Source organism: Phaseolus vulgaris, chromosome 4 (assembly GCF_000499845.2).
Source record: "Phaseolus vulgaris cultivar G19833 chromosome 4, P. vulgaris v2.0, whole genome shotgun sequence".
NCBI classification, from domain to species: Eukaryota; Viridiplantae; Streptophyta; class Magnoliopsida; order Fabales; family Fabaceae; genus Phaseolus; species Phaseolus vulgaris.
In genome coordinates, this window is record NC_023756.2 from 38,566,891 (window position 1) to 38,587,674 (window position 20,784).

General features: G+C 40.1%; 2 protein-coding genes across 2 annotated transcripts; one reads left to right on the forward strand and one right to left on the reverse strand.

Annotated features, from left to right (window-relative positions):
* Positions 1-200: 200 nt before the first annotated feature.
* LOC137838784 (putative zinc finger A20 and AN1 domain-containing stress-associated protein 8) lies at positions 201-653 on the reverse strand. The gene has a single exon (XM_068648010.1). It carries the CDS (start codon positions 651-653, stop codon positions 201-203), a length of 453 nt encoding a protein of 150 aa, XP_068504111.1.
* Positions 654-13,672: 13,019 nt separating this feature from the next.
* LOC137838785 (uncharacterized) lies at positions 13,673-14,656 on the forward strand. Its single transcript, XM_068648011.1, has one exon. The coding sequence runs from the start codon at positions 13,673-13,675 to the stop codon at positions 14,654-14,656; it is 984 nt and encodes a 327-aa protein (XP_068504112.1).
* The last annotated feature ends 6,128 nt before the right edge of the window (positions 14,657-20,784 follow it).

Sequence of the window (20,784 nt, forward strand, 5' to 3'; positions counted from 1 at the left end):
TTCAAGTCATTTTATCTTTCAGTAGTTTATATATGTACAAAATAAATGGAATAGGTTAAATGACATGATATTGAATATAAACTTTTTAATTCATAATACCAACATTTACAATTAATGATGAATTTCAGTTCAATTAATCATAAATCTTATATAATTCAGGGTAGAAATGGAGTACAATAAAGAAAATAGAAAAATTAATTCTAAATTCTATGTTTTAGTTTATCACTAATGCATAAAGGATTTTCTTTAATCAAAACTTCACGACCAATTTTCTTCCAATCTATTTTGCATGCATGCATCTCTGGATATCTATGTGATCCACAAAAAACATCTCCACAGCGACATTGGAAGCCTAATAATCCAATTCTCTTCTTGCAACTGTTGCATCTCTTTCTCTCATTCTTCTTACTCATATCAGAAACAAAAGTCATATCATCAATGATAGAACTTGTAGAACTTTCAGAAATACATGATGTTTCCTCAAAATAATTTTTTTTGTTATTCATGTTATTCGTTTCACACTCTACACCCTTACAACCCTTTGATTTGGTGTTGTTTTCTTTGAGATAATCTTTGTAGCACTTTAAACAAAGATTCTTGTTGGTAGGAGAACCATTGAACCCACAACCATTAGCACAAAGTGATGTAACCATGGTGTTTAACTTAAGGAAACACTTTGAAGAATATTGATATCACCTCACTAAATTTGAATTTAAGAGAATCACAATAGTGTGCAACAATAGTGAGACTTAAAAAGTATTTATAACTAAAAAATATGATAAATTTTTGAATAAATCTTATATCTAACATATCTTAATCAAATATAAATTTTGTTATATAAGAAATTTTATCATTTTAAATAAAATCCATAAAATTAAGAATATTATATTATATATATATATATATATATATATATATTAGACAGATATTAAATATTGTTTAAAAGGCATACTGACAATTTAAAGTTGTTACACTGTCTGTTGAAAATTTTAAGAGAAATATTTGTTTTACGATTTAAATCTGATAATATTTTTAAATTACCAATATGTTAGTTTTAAATTAATAAAATACAATTTCAAATCACCTCAAAACATAAAATTCTAAATTCAATATTTTTAAAAAAAATTGTAACCTAACAAAAGTCAATAAAACTTAGAAGTTAAATGATATTTTAGAAAATTTTGTTTAAGAAGATATTTAAGCTAAAATTAAGATCTTAAAAAATTTAATTTAATTTCAGTAGTATAAATTATTTTCCTTCTATCTTTACATTGTTTTCTACGTATCTTTTCCGTGTTTGTTTTCTACATATCTTTTACGCGTTGCTGATATCATATATGATATTCTTACTAATTTAGAACTCTATAATTTATTTTTTCTTTTCTCTCTATGTCTTGTTTGTTTTTATTTTCTAATTTATACATAAAAATTTAATAATTTACTTATCATCATCTTTATATTCAATTTTAATTCTTATTATCTTTTTTATATGCGAATAAAATATTTTTATTATTATTTTCTTCAATCTACTTTAAGATATCTCTTATTATTGATTATCAATTTTTTTTATCATTTTGGATTTAGATGTTAATAATTTTTCTTTTGCTTAACCTGTAAAATCCATAACAAAGACATACGAATTAAGGAAATTTCTCTTTGAGCAAGTATCATTTAATTATATTCCTATAAATTATCATCCAAAAAATAATTTTGATTTTATTGTTGAAAGTTGAAAAAATTGTTTGCACGTACTTCCAATATGTGTTGTAATATATTTTAAAATTTATCAATTAGCAATAAACAATTTTTGTAATAAAAAAATAAGCAATCTATTTAAGAACCATTCTTAAAAGTACTTAGGTTTTAATTTTTTTTCTATATAAAAAGAGATGTGAAAAATTACAATAGTAAACACATCTAAAAATTTTAATATATGATATATAGTTATTTGATTATTTTGATTATTTAAAAGTATGAATTATTATTGTAACACCCCAAAAATACATCCAACTATTACAATACAAGTTCTACATGTTTCTATACAAGCTTAGAGGCTTTCAAAACATTCCTAATACATGATTAGGACTTATGAAAATACAAATATTTACAAATATATCCTAAAGTCCTCCGGACCCTCCAACACCTGTATGATTATCTGCTCATGTATGTAGTACAATCATCACAGTTCACAACACAATAAGTAAAGCAAGGGTAAGCTAATGAAAAGAAATTCCATAACATATTTAATTCATGCAAAAAGAACCAATCAAACTAATTATTTATAAACATTTCTTTAAATATTGTCATATAAAATTTCAATACCAAATTCATCATTCATATAGACCACACATGAATCTATTTTCAATCACAATCATTGGATTTCATTTCAATTCATAATGCTTTGATTTAATTTAAATCACAGTGACTACACATGAATCAATCGTCTTCCGGAAGACTCATTAATTATGTCCCTACTAGAGACTAACATTTAATCCATACATAAAGGATCAGAGTAATTTCAAACATCCAATACCGAGTGTCTACAACAGGACCCGGTGTGTATGAAATCCCTCATCAACTTCTCACCAGTCTATATGACTTAGATCATTAGTGAAGCTAGAGGATCTCTGTTAAACATAGGTTTTTCATACTTAATGTACCATCAAACAACAATTCATACATTATCTCAAATGTATGACATCAATTTCATATAATTTTCACCGTTCATATATGATACATATCATTCAATCACATAACATTTAAAAATTCATAACATTCAAGAACCTTTCCAATAGTAAAACAATATATAACTCCCAAACTATCAAAATCTAATATTTATACATGTTCAGGCAACATAAAATCAAACAATTTTATCAAATAACATCTTTGCAAGAGAAATTGAAACTTGGGACTATGTCCCCTCCACATTCAGATATTCTAACCTAGGATACTATTGAAAGTTAAAGTTAGTTTCCCTTACCTTAATTGCTTGCTTTCCAAGCAACCTCTAAAATTTTAGCCTGTCGGTCTAGATAAGCTCCAAAATATAAGGGTCTAATGCAAGTTATCCAAACAGGTAAATGATAAGTATCTTTAAGAGAACGATATAATACATACCATTTGTTTAGAAAAAGTTGAAAGGTGAAAAATAAAGAGAATTAAAATATGAAATGTGATTATTTGGATGACTTGAAATATAGAAGAAATAATAAAATATAAATATTATATTTGTATGTGTTTGGTCGGAAAGAAGAAAAAATAAAAAAAAATGTGAACTTTGTTATGAAATAACCATTATACCTTTGATATACATATTAATTTAATTGTAATTTTCCAAGCAAAATCCTTCCTAAAATAAGAACTTCAAAAAATATACACTAATGTATAATAGATTATATTATATTTATAATCAATTATATCTTATTGTATATAATAATATATTAATGTTGATTTTTTGAAGATTTAATTATAAGTAAAAATAATGTTCAAATATTAGAAATTGGGTATATTTTTTATATGATTCCACTAGCACACTTTGAATGATTCTTGACATTCTTAGGAATCATCTTGAGTTGGTTATGAGATAGGCACTTTATCATAGAATTGGATCAAGGTTCTATGAACAAGAACTCACCAAAACTAGTACCAAAACACAAACTCATATGGAAGGAAGGAAGGAGAAGAGAAAGCTCATGAAGATGGAGGAATGGTTGGATGATCACGCCACTAGGAGGATGGAGACTCCAAGATAAGTTTGCAAGCCGCCACTTGAGGTAACCATTGAACCATCAAGATAAGACTAGTGAAGAAGGCACAAAGCTCTCCAATGCTCTCTCAAAAATTGAGTATAGTTTCTCTAATCAAAATTCAAATCTGAATTGTACAAGCTAAGCACCTTTATTTATAGCCTAGAGGTGCTGAAAAATAGGTGGGAAAATTCAAATAAACTCATTTGAAATTCCCACCAAAAACAAGTCACATGGGAGGTGTGACCTTTTTCTACTATGACACCTCCTAAAAACTACACGTACACCACTCTCCTAAGTCACATGGACAATGTGACTTTATTTTACATTTTCACACTCCTTTATTTAATAACCACACCTCCTAAAACTATGCAAGAGTATTTCAAAGCTTGGCCTTACCCCTCATGGGATGGACTTGGGCTCTTTGGACTTTGGCCTTCTTGGGCTTGGGCTTGGGCTTTGGGCTTGGGCCTCATCTTTATTTTATGTCATCTTTTAATTTTGAGAAGACTAGAAGGAAGAACTTCAAATGTGAGGGTGGATGTCCTCTTTCTCCATTAATAAAAGCCTCCTTTATTTGATTCTCATCATACTCCTCGAGTTGGAGAGAATTCGTCCACGAATTCTGAATCCCTGCATATAACAAAGTCAGTTTATTCTTACAATTAAAAGTGGAAGAAAAAGGAAAACATGACTTAGCATTTGGAAACAATGGGATTTCAGAAAAGGAGGTTCTATAAAACGACCAAGTTGGAAAAATTTGTTTAGGAATGATGATATCTTTTGGAAAAAGTCCTCTTAAATGGTGACAACCATTAGGAGGTATGAAAAAATCATCCCTAACATTTTTTAACCAAGATGGAGGTGAAGTAAGAACCTTTGGTAATGAAAAAAATATGGAAGGAAAACACCTTGGATGTGAAAGTATAAGACCCATGTCAACTTGGCCTTCTTTGTCTTTTTCATTTTTACTTGTGGTAGGTGGGTGAGTGAGGTCTTGTTTTACCTTGTTTAGCGTTAAGATTTGCTTTTGTGGACAATGAAGAGCTATGTGCCCAAAACCTAAACATTTAAAACATTTGATATTTGAAGTTTTGGTAGGTGACTTAGGAGTAGAAGGATTTGTAGTAGAAACTTTTTTTGGAAACAAGGTTTGTTTGGAAAAATTGGAAGGAGAATTTTGAGTAGAAATTTTGTTGGCATCCTTCCTAGAAGAGTTGTAGAAATCATCATCATGAGTATTTTTGAAAGTTGTTTTCAAAAGATAGGATTCCACCTTGATGGCTTTGCGAAACACTTTCTTTAAAGAAGAGTACTCATTTAATTCTACAAATTCTCTAATATCTATTCTCAAACCACGTACAAACCATTTTATCTTTGACTCTTCATTAGCATGTATATTCATTTTAGTCAAAGTTGTTTCAAAATCTTTAAAGTATTCATCTACCATCCCATGTCCTTGAGGAAGCCTTTGGAACTTCAACAAGTGTTCCTTCCTAGAATGAGGAACAAACCTCGCGCGCATACACTCTTTCAAAGCATTCCAAGAAACCACGAGAGGTTTCTTGCGATATATAATGTCCATTACAATTTTATGCCACCATTCTTTGGCATAGCCCAAAAAGGATAAAGAAACTAAACTAAGTTTTTGGTCATCTTGGACCTTATACACATGAAAATAATGGTCAACCTTAGTCTCCCATTCTAAATATACATTAGGATCACTATCACCATTAAAACTAGGGACTTGTCCACAAGAAATGTTGAACACTTGGTGATATCTTTGGTCACAGTTATAGCTCTCTTCATGAGAATGATGGTGATGCTTCATTCTTCTATGTTCCTCTTCACGACCAAAGTCATTTGAAGAACCTCTTGATGAAGGTCTATGTGAATGATGCCCATCATGGATAGAGTGAGATGGCCTAGCTTGTTGCACCTCCATCTTTTGCAATTTCTCTTCCAAACGCCTAATGGAGCGTTGAGCTTCATGCAATTCACCAAGGACCGAAGCTTTGGAATGAGAGTGCTGCTTGTAAGATGCACCACTTGAATAGCCAGCCATTTGCAAATGAAAAACAGCAAACACACAAAAACAGCAAACAAGTTAAGAAACAAAGTTAGCAAAAAAAATAATATGGCACCCAAAATTGCCGAAGTGAATTTGGTCAGAAAAAGAGGTCACTCTCAAAGAAATAATGTCCCTGCACCAATCTGATCTTGAGGTCTTGGAATCCTCAAATGAAAGATGTCAAAGTAAGGCACACCAATCTCAAAGCCAACCACAACAAAACCAAAGAAACAATAAAGACAAACAAGAAAAAGTATAAGCAATGAAAGGCTAGAACAAAAGGAATACTAGATGTTTGACAAACTCAAAGATTAAGGAACAAAACACAAGCAAGAAAATAAGGAACTCAATGAGAAAGTAGGCACACAAAAGAATACTTAAAGAAAAGCACTAGAGTAGATGAAGAAAACAAAAAATTAGCTACTGGAAAATATTTTTTATGCAAACTGTGCTTGATGTTCACTGATTTAACTGGAATGATATAAAGCGAACTAGATTAGAAATTTTAACCACATAAACTTGAAGATCTTAGCTCAAAAATGACACTGGAATCACGCAAAAACAGTAAGCCAATTAATTGAGATAAATTTTTCAAAATCGCTGCCAGATTACCGTATTTTTTTCGGCAGAATTGTACACTTTTTGTATTTTATTTATCATTTTTTGTGTACTTTGAATTTTTTAGTACTTCTTTTTTCTACTATTTTCTAACACTTTGAAGAACACAAATCCAGAATTTCAGAATTTTCCAGTGAGTAAATCAATTGCAATAAGGAAAAACAGTAAGCACATTTTTAGAAAACAGAGGAATCCTAATAGGAATGAAAAACAGAATTATGAACTAGCAAAAACATAATGGAAAATTATGTATAGGAACTTGTATAGGTCTAGAATACAAGTATGAACTCAATTCTAAAACAGAAAATGCACAAAGGATCAAGTATCAAACTCAGAAAAATTATATGACACCAAAGCAAGAAACAACAAATTCAATAAAAGTACTACAAGAAGTGATGACAATTATGGAAAAACAAGACTAAGACAAAACTTGTATGGATTCAAAAAGGAAAATACTCAAACATATGATAGGAAACATAAATAAAACAGCAATAAAACTCAAATAAGCCTAAAAACAGAACCGTAAATTGCAAGAAATTAAAGAGCTCTTGAAATTAAAGTGCAACACAACTCAAAAATTAAACAAGAACACACCTAAACTCTTGATACCACATGATATGATTCCACTAGCACACTTTGAATGATTCTTGACATTCTTAGGAATCATCTTGAGTTGGTTATGAGATAGGCACTTTATCATAGAATTGGATCAAGGTTCTATGAACAAGAACTCACCAAAACTAGTACCAAAACACAAACTCATATGGAAGTTCCAATTATTGTCAAATTGAACCGATTAAAATGGAAGTAAAAGCAATTGCACCGAACAAAACAACATAGAACTGAAATGTACCGAACATAAAAGCTAGAAAATGCAAAAGAAGCAAGGATGAATCGGTAGAAACACAAAACTGAAGCAAGAACAGCAAGAACAGCAAGAACAACAAAAGTACCGAACAGAAAATCAAAGGAAGCAAGCTAAGACATGAACAATTAAAGAGAAGGAAGGAAGGAGAAGAGAAAGCTCATGAAGATGGAGGAATGGTTGGATGATCACACCACTAGGAGGATGGAGACTCCAAGATAAGTGTGTAAGCCGCCACTTGAGGTAACCATTGAACCATCAAGATAAGACTATGAAGAAGGCACAAAGCTCTCCAATGCTCTCTCAAAAATTGAGTATAGTTTCTCTAATCAAAATTCAAATCTGAATTGTACAAGCTAAGCACATTTATTTATAGCCTAGAGGTGCTGAAAAATAGGTGGGAAAATTCAAATAAACTCATTTGAAATTCCCACAAAACACAAGTCACATGGGAGGTGTGACCTTTTTCTACTATGACACCTCCTAAAAACAACACCTACACCACTCTCCTAAGTCACATGGACAATGTGACTTTATTTTACATTTTCACACTCCTTTATTTAATAACCACACCTCCTAAAACTATACAAGAGTATTTCAAAGCTTGGCCTTACCCCTCATGGGATGGACTTGGGCTCTTTGGGCTTTGGCCTTCTTGGGCTTGGGCTTGGGCTTTGGGCTTGGGCCTCATCTTTATTTTATGTCTTCTTTTAATTTTGACAAGACTACAAGGAAGAACTTCAAAAGTGAGGTTGGATGTCCTCTTCCTCCATTAATAAAAGCCTCCTTTATTTGATTCTCATCAATTTTGATCCAGCTAAATAATTATATATGATTTGTAGAAACGTTTTGATTATTTGTGTTCAGTTAATAAATTATAATGAGATTTGTGTTCATTATTTTATTACATATTTGTATACATCAATGATAGTTATACCATACACGGATTTATTTGTCCATTCTTTTTTATGTGCATATGGCTGGTTGAATTTGTAGTAATAAGTTGAATTTCCAGTAATAATGCTTAAAATTTGATACCAATAATTAGCTTTTGGAAGTGTTATATTAAAATTTCACAAAATAACACTTTTTAAAATGAATTTAACATTTACTTGCTACAAAATTAACATCCAAAACATCATGTCTAGGAAGAGGATTTTTTTAGATGGAAAATGCAAAACTTATGGAAAGAATGTGTAAATAGCAAATTGGGGGTCATGGTTGTCACTAATCAGAAAATGCAAAAGGGATAAGAGAAAGACCATTTTTTATGCACCCATACAATTTCCATATGCACCTCTGTCGGGTTTAAAAAGACAAAATTACCTCAGGTGACATATATATTTTTACACTACTTTTATCTCTTCTTCTCCATTTCTTCTCCCTTATAGATGACCATCAGTCACATGTGCTCCTTCCTTTGCTTGCTCTAGTCCCATTATCAAATTCTATTATTGTTGTTTTGGTTATTCATTATTCCGACTCGTCGATGTTATTATTGAAAAAGTTTATTTTTAAAAAAACCATTTGTTGCTACTAGTTAATTGCACTATGAAATTACTAGTTTCAAAATTTTCAGATTGCACAAACTAATTCTTTTTTCAAAATCTGAATTCATTTCGGATTATACCATCTATAAGAAATTTTAGATCTAAAATTTTGTTATGAATTACATAATCTATCATGTATTTTTTTTTAAACTAAATACATTTCGAATTGCACAATCTTGAATTCAATTTAGGGTCCAAAAATGTCTTATGAATTGCATAATTCATAACTTTATGGAAAAAAATTCAAATTATGCAATTTGAAAGTCATTTACAGGTCCAAATTGCATTATGGATTCCATAGTCTTGAATGTATTGTTGACAAACTCAATCCAAAACTAAATACATTTCGAATTACACAATCCAAAATATTTTCTAATGATTTGACCTTGCAAAATTGTTTTCAATGTTTTTCAGGTGATGATCGAGAGGCTCATAAATCATGTTCGATCATCTTGGTAACATATGTAATTGAATCTACCTTGGTTGATATTTTCTTAAAAGAAATCAATTTGGCGGCTTAGTTCTGGGCTAAAAAAATGGATAAAAATGAATCATTAACTGAAGAAGATGAACAAGTACAGACCTCTAGCAGACCGAGACGTCCTCCTAAAACTAGAGTAAAAGTCAATAAGAAAACCTCCAAAACATGTCAACTTAAGAAAAAGTAATGGTGTGTGATTATCACCAAATTTTGTTATGGATGTTATAACCAAACGGGTCAATATGATTGGATTATTGACATTCAATCACTCCTCTTTGTTATCTTTGGGGAGAGAAAGTTTTTGTTTGCCTTTTGGTCTTTATTTCGTTTTTCCTTTTTTGGTTTAAACTCCCAATATAGTTGTTTAGATTACTTTTGTGAGTTTCTTTTATTTTTTTTCTTTGCATGGGTTTAGCCTAGTCCCCTATGTTTCTTTTTTTTTTATGTTATTTTTCATTTTCATGTGATGACGTGTGTTGCATCGCAAGAGTTTTATAAAAAGAATTACCATAAGTATTTTTAAACTAGAGTGGTTTTAAATAGCAATTTTATGGCAATTGTTTATTAAGACTTTTTATGTGATCTTAAATATATGGTTTGAATGTAATTTTGTGTTGGTTAGTGGTGCATTTACTGTGGAACACTTGTCTTAATTACTGTGGGAAAATAAGATTTAGGGTTACTCATATTTTTCGTGAAGGGAATGCATGTGTCAATAAGTTGTCTAACTTAGGATACATTCATAGAGAATCATTTTATTAGTATAATAGGTTTTCATCTAGTCTATTCTTAGAGTTCTTTATGAATAAGTATAGTTTACCTATATATCGTTTTTGTTAAGATTTGGGTTCTGGTCTAATCCTCCCATATTTTTTTTTTTGTATTTTCTTTCTTCTTCTTGTTTATTTAATAACTTTTTTTCTGTGATGACAGATGATAATTGTTACTTGGGTGTCAGTCTAGCTGAGATGTCAAGTTGCATAATAATATCTAAGATAAAAACTTAATAAAAGAAATAGCAATTTTATAACCATTGTTATTAAGATTTTTTTAATTATCACAGTTGTTAAGAATTTTCTTAAACTCTTATTTTTGTTTAGTATATCACTTCTAGTACTTTTAGTTCGAATTTAAATTTCATTATATATTATTTTAAAATATGAATAGTTTAAAATAAAATTATATCGTACCTAAATTATTTATCTCAAACTAGATCTATCACAAATCTAAAATATATTTTAAACATTGAAAATATTTACTTATCAAAATATACAAATTTTCGTCATTGAAGCTATTTATTTTTCAGTAGTTTATATATGTACAAAATAAATGGAGAAACAAAATTTTCATTCAAAGATTATTCATTCAGAGAATTAGTCCACATTTATGTCGTCTTGTTTTTACACTAAGGACACAATGCAATGAAGGATGTTGCTCCTTAAAAAGGGTTATTTCTTAGTCCTTTAGAGATTAATCAATTATCAGATAGCAAAATCAAAGATAACTATACTATTCATTGTCTAAATTAAAAGTCACATACTTAACCACTCAATACATGTTTAAATTTTAAATAAAATAGCTGATTTCATTATTAATATTAAAATTATTAAATAAAAATTGATGAAGAGTTGTTAAAATTTTGAACAATTTTAAAAAAATACTATTTAAACAATTTTTTAAATCTTCAATAAATTATATAAAATATGCCATATTTTATTATTTCTCAATTACTAAAATATGACAAATAATCATAAAATGAGAACAAATTTTACTATATTTTTCAATTATACAAATATTAAACAAAAATACAAATATATTTTACAGCGAGTTCTGATTACTACTAATTTTTCTTTTAAAATAAAAATATTATGATTTAAGATGATGAGGTTTCTAAGTGGAAAAATATTGATTTGACACTAGTTAGTCATAAATATTTTAAGTAAAAGAAAACAATACAATACTTCCAATTTAAAACTTTAAAGTATTGATTGTTTTTAGACGCATGTATTCTTACTTAATTTGAGATGAACTAATAATTAAGTGTAGAGTTTTTTAAAACATTCTTAATACATTATTAAAGTTTATAAAAATATAAATATTTACAATATAAATTTTAAAACAATATCATAAATCTTTATAAATTTTTTGACATCTGTATGATTATTTGCTCGTATACTGCACTGGTATGGGCGAGGCCAATCCCTGGTTTCCGTGACCGAGATCCACCTGGCTGCCCGAGACCTGGTCTACCTGATCGAGACCAGGGGAACCTGTCGGAGACGACCGAGGCCATGGGAACTTGGCCGATGGCCGACCCATATCACCGTTAATGTTCAAACCAAGGTCAGTGAGGCTAATCCGTCATTAAGAATTAGGTAATGCAACCCTAAGCAGGGTCCACTCCGATAAATGGGCCCAACAAGGTAGGCCCATTAAAATAATATGAATAGCACGCATCCCAAGGAGTAAGGTATGTCATTTATTACTGTTCACCTACCAGAACACCATCATCCGCTTTACTGACTTGAGCGTCGGAGTGCCTTCGCAGGTACCCCCACCATCCGGTGTTCACCCGAGATCGAGTGCCGAGGGAGAAGCGCGAAAACGAAAGGAACTCCAGTTCATCACCCAGCAACCTGCCCGACCGAAGGAAGGAGACGAAGACTTCAATAGTTCTCTAGGTCCCATCTCCCTAGTAGGAACAATTGGCGCCCACCGTGGGGCCGAGAGAAACTAGCTGAAGGAAAAAAGTAGATGGTCTCAACCAGAAGCATGGAGAGAATGACCAAAGCCGACTAGACGATGCTACTGCGTCTCTCCAGAGAGAGATGGTCGAGATGAGGAGGAAGACCGATGAAGCTGCTCAGAAAAACGAGCAGGAGCTGCAAGTTCTCCGTAGGGAGAACGAAGAGATGAGAAAGAAGCTGGGGGAAGGAGGACCTTATGTCATACCGATGAACGTTGTCGGCAAGTCTTACACCTCTCCCCCCCAACCCTGACGTGGCCGAGGGGACGAGAGGCCGACCCCCTCCCCGAGAAACCGAGATGGACGACGAGTCATGGCTGATCAGGTCCGCCCGGACTACCGTGACGGCCGACTCGACCCGCCGACATCCCTTTACCAACACCATCATCAAAGTCCCATTGCCTGAGAAGTGGAAGGGTTTCAACCGAGACCGATATGACGGGTCGACCGACCCGGACGAGCATATGGACGCTTACACCACCCATATGAGTCTCTACACCTCGGATGACGTTGTGTTATGCCCAGTGTTTGCCACATCCTTGAAGGGAGCAGCCCTTAGTTGGTTCACCAAGCTCTCACCCAACTCCATCGATAGCTTTGCCACACTCGTAGCAAAGTTCGAGATATAGTTCGCGACCAGCCGACCACACCACCTAACCTCCATCGCCCTGGTAGGCATCCGCTAGGATAAGGGAGAATCGCTGAGAACCTTTGCCGATAGGTTTAGTAAGGTGGCAATGAGCATCCGGAATCTGAGCCCGGACGTTGCCATGCACCACATGCTGACAGCCCTACGTCCAGGGCCCTTTGCCGACAACCTGTGCATGCAGCCGACCGACAGCCTGGATGAGTTGAGGAAGAGAGCCACTAAGTACATGCAGCTGGAAGAGCTCAGAGAGTTACGTAACCAGGCCCGCGCCGAGGCCGGTGGGGAGAAAAGAAAAGAAGAGAAAGACCGCTAGGGGCGGCCGAGTCAAAGAAATGACCGACGCCGAGACAACCGGGATCGACCAATCCGGTTCTCAAGATACACACCCCTGACGACCGGGAGGAGGAGGATTTTGGACGAGGCCCTCAATGCCAAGTTGATCCCTCCTCCAAGGAAGGTGGCCAGCCCAAACAATGCCGACCAGAGAAAGTAGTGTCGGTACCACCAAAACACCGGGCACTCGACCAAGGAGTGTCAGGCCTTGAAGGATAAGATCGAGGAATTTATCCAGGCAGGGCATCTCCGCCGATTCGTCAGGAATGGCCGAGACCTACCCCGCCGGGTGGATCCACCCAGGCGGACGAGGTCACCTCAACGCGGTCAAAATGACCGGGATAACAGAGGCGACCGACAACCCGCAAGGGACGATCCCCCCCGAAAGGACGACCCCCCCCCCCCTAGGGAGGCCAATAGGAGAGGTAACCGGGAGGTTATCAACACTATAGTCGGCGGCTTCGTCGGGGGAGGAAGCACGAACAACGCCCGAGAGAAACACCTGCGAGCAGTACACCAGGTAAACGCGGTGGCATTCCGACCGAGGATGCCACCCATCACATTCACGAACGAGGACTTTAAGGGCGTGGACTATCGCTAGCAGGACGACCCGATGGTGATAGCGCTCGATATAGACCGATTCACCATCCGGAAGACCCTTGTGGACCAGGGAAGTTCAGTAGACATCCTCTACTGGAAAACTTTTAAGGCCATGAGGATAGCCGAGGCCGAGATGAAGCCATACGACGACCACGTGGTAGGATTATCGGGCGATTGGGTGGGTACCAAGGGTTACATCGAATTGTACACCACCTTCGGAGAGGGGAATAGCACCAGTACCATCAAAATCCGATACCTGGTCATCGACGCCAACACCTCCTACAACATCCTCCTCGGACGACCATCCATCAACAGGCTGATGGCCATTGTATCAACCCCTCACCTCGCAATGAAGTTCCCTTCGAGGACAAGGGACATTCTCACGGTCCACGTGGACCAGAAAGACGCACGAGAGTGCTACGCCGAGAGCCTTCGGGTGAAACCTTTAAGGAACGACACCTCTCCCCTCAGGGTGAGAAAGTCCTCTCAAAAGGACCGCTCACCCAGAAAGGACCAACCGAGGAAGGTCGAGCCAACCATGGCGTTGGTAGACCTCGATCCCCGGGCGACCGAGCACAGACTGGAGGCGAGAGGAGAACTAAGGAGAGTCCCCCTCCTCGACGAAGAGCACAACATCGTTGTAGGAACGGCCTTGGCAGCAGCCGAGGCCGAGATCATGCACGCCGCGCTGAAGAAAAACATGGACATGTTCACCTGGACACCGACCGACATGCCAGGGGTGAGCCCGGATGTCATCACTCACCGACTCTCGATATTTAAAGAAGCTCGCCCGATCTCCCAAAAGAAGAGGGACTTGGGCAACGAAAAACGACTCGCGGCGAAGGAAGAGGCCGACAAGCTGCTGTCGGCCGGATTCATAAGGGAGGCCCGATACACGACTTGGCTGGCCAACGTCGTCATGGTCACCAAGCTGAATGGTAACTGGAGGATGTGCGTCAACTACAGAAACATCAACCTACCCCCTCCCGAACATTGACCGACTGGAGGACGAGGCGGCCGACCACAAAATTATGAGTTTTTTGGACGGTTTCTCTGGCTATAACCAGATAAGCATGCACCCCAGGGACAAGGAGAAAACAGCCTTCATGACCTCTGACACCAACTACTATTACGAGGTCATGCCGTTCGGCCTCAAGAGCGCGGGGGCGACCTAGCAGCGCCTCATGGACAAAATCTTCAAAGGCCTAATCGGCCGGGTGGTAGAGGTATACGTGGGCGACATAGTCGTGAAGTCCGACTCGTTCGAACAACATCTGAGGGACCTGAACAAGGTCTTCAAAGCCCTCAGGGGAGTCAACATGAAGCTCAACCCCGAGAAGTGTACTTTCGGGGTTGAGGGGAGGAAGTTCCTAGGCTTCATGCTCACCCACCGGGGGATAGAGGCCAACCCCGACAAATGTCAGGTCATACTCAACATGAGAAGTTCGAATAGCGTCAAGAAGGTACAACAAATCCTAGGGCGGCTGACTGCCCTCTCCAGGTTCGTCCCCTGCCTGGCCGAGAGGACAAGACCGATGATCCAGCTGCTCCGAAAGGGCAAAAAATTGGCCTAGGATGACCGATGCGAGGAAATCTTTAAACAATTCAAGGAATTCCTGACATCCCCGGCTGTCATCCAGAAGCCGAAACCCGACCACCCAATCCTGGTGTATCTGGCAGTCTCAGAGGAAGCAGTCAGCGTTGCCCTAGTACAAGAGACCGAGGGTGAGGAGCGATCGGTGTACTTCGTCAGCCGAACCCTCCACTCGGCCGAGACCAGGTACCAGATGATAGAGAAGGTGGCTCTCGCCCTAGTCCTCATGACAAGACGAATGCGCCCCTACTTCCAAAATCACTTCATGATTGTAAGAACCGACTACCCTATTTTTAAAATTTTATCTAAGCCAGACCTTGCAGGGAGAATGATCGGTTGGTCAGTCGAACTCTCCGAGTTCGACATACGCTACGAACCAAGGGGCGCCATCAAGTCACAATGCCTAGCCGACTTCTCGACCGAGCTGACACCATTGCCCACCCCCTCGAGCGGGTGGACGCTCTATGTGGACGGCTCCTCAAATAAAACAGCCTGTGGAACACGAGTCGTCCTGGAGGGGCCGAGCGACCTCTTCCTGGAGCAAGCTCTCCAATTCGGATTCCGGGCGGCCAACAACCAAGCCGAGTACGAAGCCTTGCTCGTCGGGCTGAACCTAGCCTACGACATGGGAGCACGCGAAGTTACATGCAAAAGCGACTCTCAGGTGAAGGTCGGCCAAGTCAATGGAGAATTTGAAGTAAAGGAGCCTTTGCTGCAATGGTACTACCACGCGGCAAAAAACAGCATCACCCGTTTAAGCAAAGCACCCTTGGAACACACGAGGGAAGACAATAAAAGGGCCGACATCTTGTTCAAGCTGTTAGTCACCAAGAAGAAGAGCCACCAGAGATCAGTCATACAGATATGGCTGAGACACCCCAGTGTGACTGACGCCGAGGCCGAGTGTCTGGCTATAGACGAGGTCGACAACTAGATGACACCCGTCATCCAGTACTTAACGGACGGCACGTGCAAGCCAGACCAAGAAAAGGTGATGAAGCAGCAATGCACCCGGTACACCATGATCAACAAAGACTTGTACCGAAGAGGGTACTCGACCCCCTACTAAAATGCATCACCAGCAAAACGGGCCGAGTACATTCTGGCCAAGATCCATAAGGGGATCTGCGAAAATCACGCTAGGGCGAGGACGATGGCCGCCAAGGTTCTGAGGGCCGGCTACTATTGGCCGACCATACAGGGCGACTGTGCCGAATATGTGAAAAAATGAGCCAAGTGCCAGGAGTTCGGCCCTCTCCACCACACAACGCCGGAAGAGCTGCACAACATCACCTCCCCATGGTCGTTCGCCATTTGGGGAATGGACATTATTAGTCCCTTCTCACCAGGAAAAGGGCAGACCAAGTTCCTCCTAGTGGGAGTCGACTACTTCACCAAGTGGATCGAGGCCGAACCCCTTGCATCCATCTCGGCAAAGAATGTGCAAAACTTCGTATGGAGGAGCATTTTTTGCCGATTCAGCATCCCACACACAATCATAACTGACAACGGCCGACAGTTTATTGACCGAGTCCTACAGTCCTTTTATGACGACCTAGATATCAAGTCTGTCACGGCCTCGGTAAAACACTCGCAGACCAATGGGCAGGCCGAGGCCGCTAACAAGGTCATACTCAACGAACTGAAAAAGCGCATGGGCAAAGCAAAAGGCCGATGGACTGAGGAGCTGATCGAGGTACTTTAGGCGTACAGGTGCACCCCCCAGAGTACCACGCAGGAGACACCCTACAACCTGACATACGGGACCGAGGCCATGATCCTGGTTGAGGTGGTGAGCCCACCATACGACGGCAGATGTTCGACCTTACCCTAAACGAGGAAATCCTAGCAGTTAACCTCGATTTGGTAAGTGAGTTTCGTGACAAAAGCAGGATTCGGGAGGCCGCCTGCAAAATCCGGGCGTCCAGAGGGTACAACACAAAGGTCCGGCCGAGGAGCTTCCAGAAGGGAGACCTCTTATGGAGAATGCACAGCGATGCGAGAAAAAATAAAGGGAAATTCTCATCCAACTGGGAGGGGCCTTTCCGAGTCCAAGAAATCGCAAACGGGGGAGCTTATCACTTAGAATGGCTTTTGGGAAAAATTGTACCGGGACGTGGAATCCCACACACCTCAAGTTCTACTACAACTAAAATTAATAAAGTCACGCACTCTTTCCTCACCCCACCAGGAAGGTTTTAACAAGGCGTTTTCATCAAAGTACTGACATTGTTCTTCTGCAACCACTCGGCTCGGTCTGGATGAAGCCTTAACCGGCATACCCTGCCGAGACCGACCCCTCAGGTTTGGTCTGGATGAAGCCTTAACCGGCATACCCTGCCAACACCTCCCTCGGCTCGGTCTGGATGCAGCCTTAAACGACATACCCTGCCGAGACCGACCCCCCAGGTTTGGTCTAGATGAAGCCTTAACCGGCATACCCTGCTGAGACCGACCCACCAGGTTTGGTCTGGATGAAGCCTTAACCGGCATACCCTGCCGGGACCGACCCACCAGGTTTGGTCTAGATGAAGCCCTGACCGGCATACCCTGCCAACACCTCTCGCGACAAGTGGTCGAACACCCATTTTCACTTTTTCGACTAACATCACAGTTAATGTGGTCGACCGCCCGATTCAACTTTCTCGATTAAACAATCGCAATTAATGGCCGACCGCCCATGCTTTACTTGTTCGATTCACATTGCAATTAACGGCCGATCACCCATGCTTTACTTGTTCGATTAACATCACAATTTTAAATGGTCGACCGCCCAATTCAACTAAAACCCGACTTGTTAACTTGTGAATTTTTATGCAAAACAAAGCCATTGCGAAAGAAAAGTGGGGCGGTATATTAATAAGCAGAAATTGGGCGATACATCAAAAAGCAAAATGAAGAGCCACATCCCGGGCTCAGAGGAAACAAAAAATCAAGAAAAGGCCACAACCCGGCCAAAGGCTAACCTAATCTTGGATCTCTACACATTCTCCCTCCTCGGCCTCGGCCTCAGCCTCCCCCTCCTGGGTCCCGGCCGGTCCAGCCTCTTAAGCAGTCAAGGCCGCCACCTCAGCACTCAGCACCAGCCGACCCTGGTAAACCTCACAATCGAGGTCAAAGTCACCAGTGGCCGGCGGCCCGCCATAAAGCACATGCGCTTGACACACGACTCGTTTAAAACATTGCTTCAGCAGCTCCTCGGCCTCCTCATAATTCTCATCAAGCTCGGCCTCGGCTTGATCTTTGGCGGCTTGAAGGGTGGCCAACTCAGCGGCTGAGGATGAGAGCTTCTCACCTCTCTCTCGGCCAACATCTTCAGCTCGGTTATCTCGGCAGCCGCCCTCAGCTTCTCAGCCTCCAATTGACGCCTTGCTTCCGCGGCCTCCTTCTGCGCCAGCTCCCTCTCGGCTGCCTCTTTAGCAATCTTGGCCGATAGGTCGTTATTCGCGGCCAAGGATTGCTTCGAGTCTTGAGTGGCCTCAGAAAGTTGGTGCTCCAACTGCGACACGTCCTCGGCCTGGCGGTCTCGCCCCTGAAGACAAAGTTGGACGAGGACGACCGAGCGGCACATCAGCTCGAAGTCGCTCCTTAAGAGGTCTGAGGGAGAGACATCTCGCAAGTGGTCGCCTAAGGTCGAATGACAACCTTCACAAACCTCTCCTTAAAGCGTTTATAGAAGAGGGCGAAGGAGTCAAACAACACACTGCCCAGCCGCTTGGCCAAAGAATGCCAAGCAGCCTTTTTGGCGGGGTGAGAAGTATAATAAGAAAGAAAGCAAGAGGGGGTGGGTGAAGGCGCATAACGTCACACAGCAGGCAAAAGGCTTGAAGGGACGCCCAGGTATTCGGGTGAACCTGGGTGGGAGCCACGTTGAGCGTCCGAAGGACGTCCATCGTAAACTCGTCAAAAGGAAGAGAGACATAAAGGTCTGTGAAAAAACAAGCGTACATGTAAAAAAAAGCGGGGCCGATACCCGGTCGCCCCATACACACGCTCTCGGTCGCCCCACAAGGCAAGACATCAAAGTAGCTCGAATACTCTTCCGCCTTTAGAATCGGATGTCAGGCCAAAAACTTGGTCATAGACACCTCGGTCCCATAGACGGACGAGATCTTGACTACTTTAGGATCCACCCAGCTGAGATCCTCTAAAGGGACGGCAATCGGGGGAGAGCTCGATCGGTCAACAGCGTTGGCCGGGACATCCCTCCTTACAACCTCCACCTGGGGTGACGCCTTGGCCACCCCAACCGAAGCAGGCTCGGCGGAGACTTAAGAAGAAGAAGAAGAAGAAGAAGAAGAGAAAGAAGACGAGGACTTTCTGGACTGAGGAGGGCGACCGACAGGGGAGGACGGGTGACCCGAAGAAGAAGAGGTAAGGCGAGACTGCAACGACATGACTAACCTTCGTTAAAATAAAAGTGTGCGAGGGCGAAGCTTTGTGAATAGACCGAAAGGTCTCTCGGTTCTCAGAACAGTGGGCGAAGGAAGGCTCGGTTATCAAACAAACTCACTCAAAAAATGCAAGGTCTCGACACTGTTGAGGACCCCTATTAATAGGGCCCATGGGCCTCAGATTCTGAATCGACGCACCAATCTCAACCATTGGATCCAAGAGATCCAACGGTCCACAACACTTCCCGCCTGAAAAACCCATCATTAATGGCAGTCACGTCACGCTGCCTAGGGTCACGTCACGCTGCCTAGGGTCACGTCATACCTCGAGAAATAAAACAGTCGCACGATCAAGGGAGACCGACCGATACCCATCATCAAAAACTCATCGGGCACATCTTACATATGTGCCCTCAAGCTTGGGGGGCAAGTGTACCGGTATGGGTGAGGTCGACCCCTGGTCCCCCTGACCGAGACCCACCTGGCTGCCCGAGACCTGGTCTACCTGACCGAGACCTGGGAGACTTGGCTGAGACGACGAGGCCGACGGTCTACCTGGCCGAGACTACGAGGTCGACGATCTACCTGGCCGAGACCTTAGAAGACTTGGTCGAGACGACCGAGGCCATGGGAACTTGGCCGATGGCCGACCCATATCGCCGTTAATGCTCAAACCAAGGTCAGTGAGGCTAATACGTCATTAAGAATTAGGTAATGCAACCCTAAGCAGGGTCCAATCCGATAAACGGGGCCAACAAGGTAGATCCATTAGAATAATATAAATAGCACGCATCCCAAGGAGTAAGGTACGTCATTTATTACTGTTCGCCTACCAGAACACCATCACCCGCTTTACTGACTTGAGCGTCGGAGTGCCTTCGCAGGTACCCCCCCCCCCCCATCCAGTGTTCACCCAAGACCAAGTGCCAAGGGAGAAGCGCGAAGACGAGAGGAACTCCTGTTCATCACCCAGCAACCTGCCCGACCGAAGGAAGGAGACGAAGACTTCAATAGTTCTCTAGGTCCCATCTCCCTAGTAGGAGCATATACATAGTACAGTCATCGCAGTTCACAACATAGCAAAAAAAGCAAAGGTAAGCTAGTGAAAATAAAATTTTATAATATACACAATTAAAT

What these genes read in the sequence shown, in the direction of transcription:
- LOC137838785 (XM_068648011.1), top strand. Translation starts at nt 13,673, where the DNA reads ATGGTGATAGCGCTCGATATAGACCGATTCACCATCCGGAAGACCCTT.
- LOC137838784 (XM_068648010.1), bottom strand. Translation starts at nt 653, where the DNA reads ATGGTTACATCACTTTGTGCTAATGGTTGTGGGTTCAATGGTTCTCCT.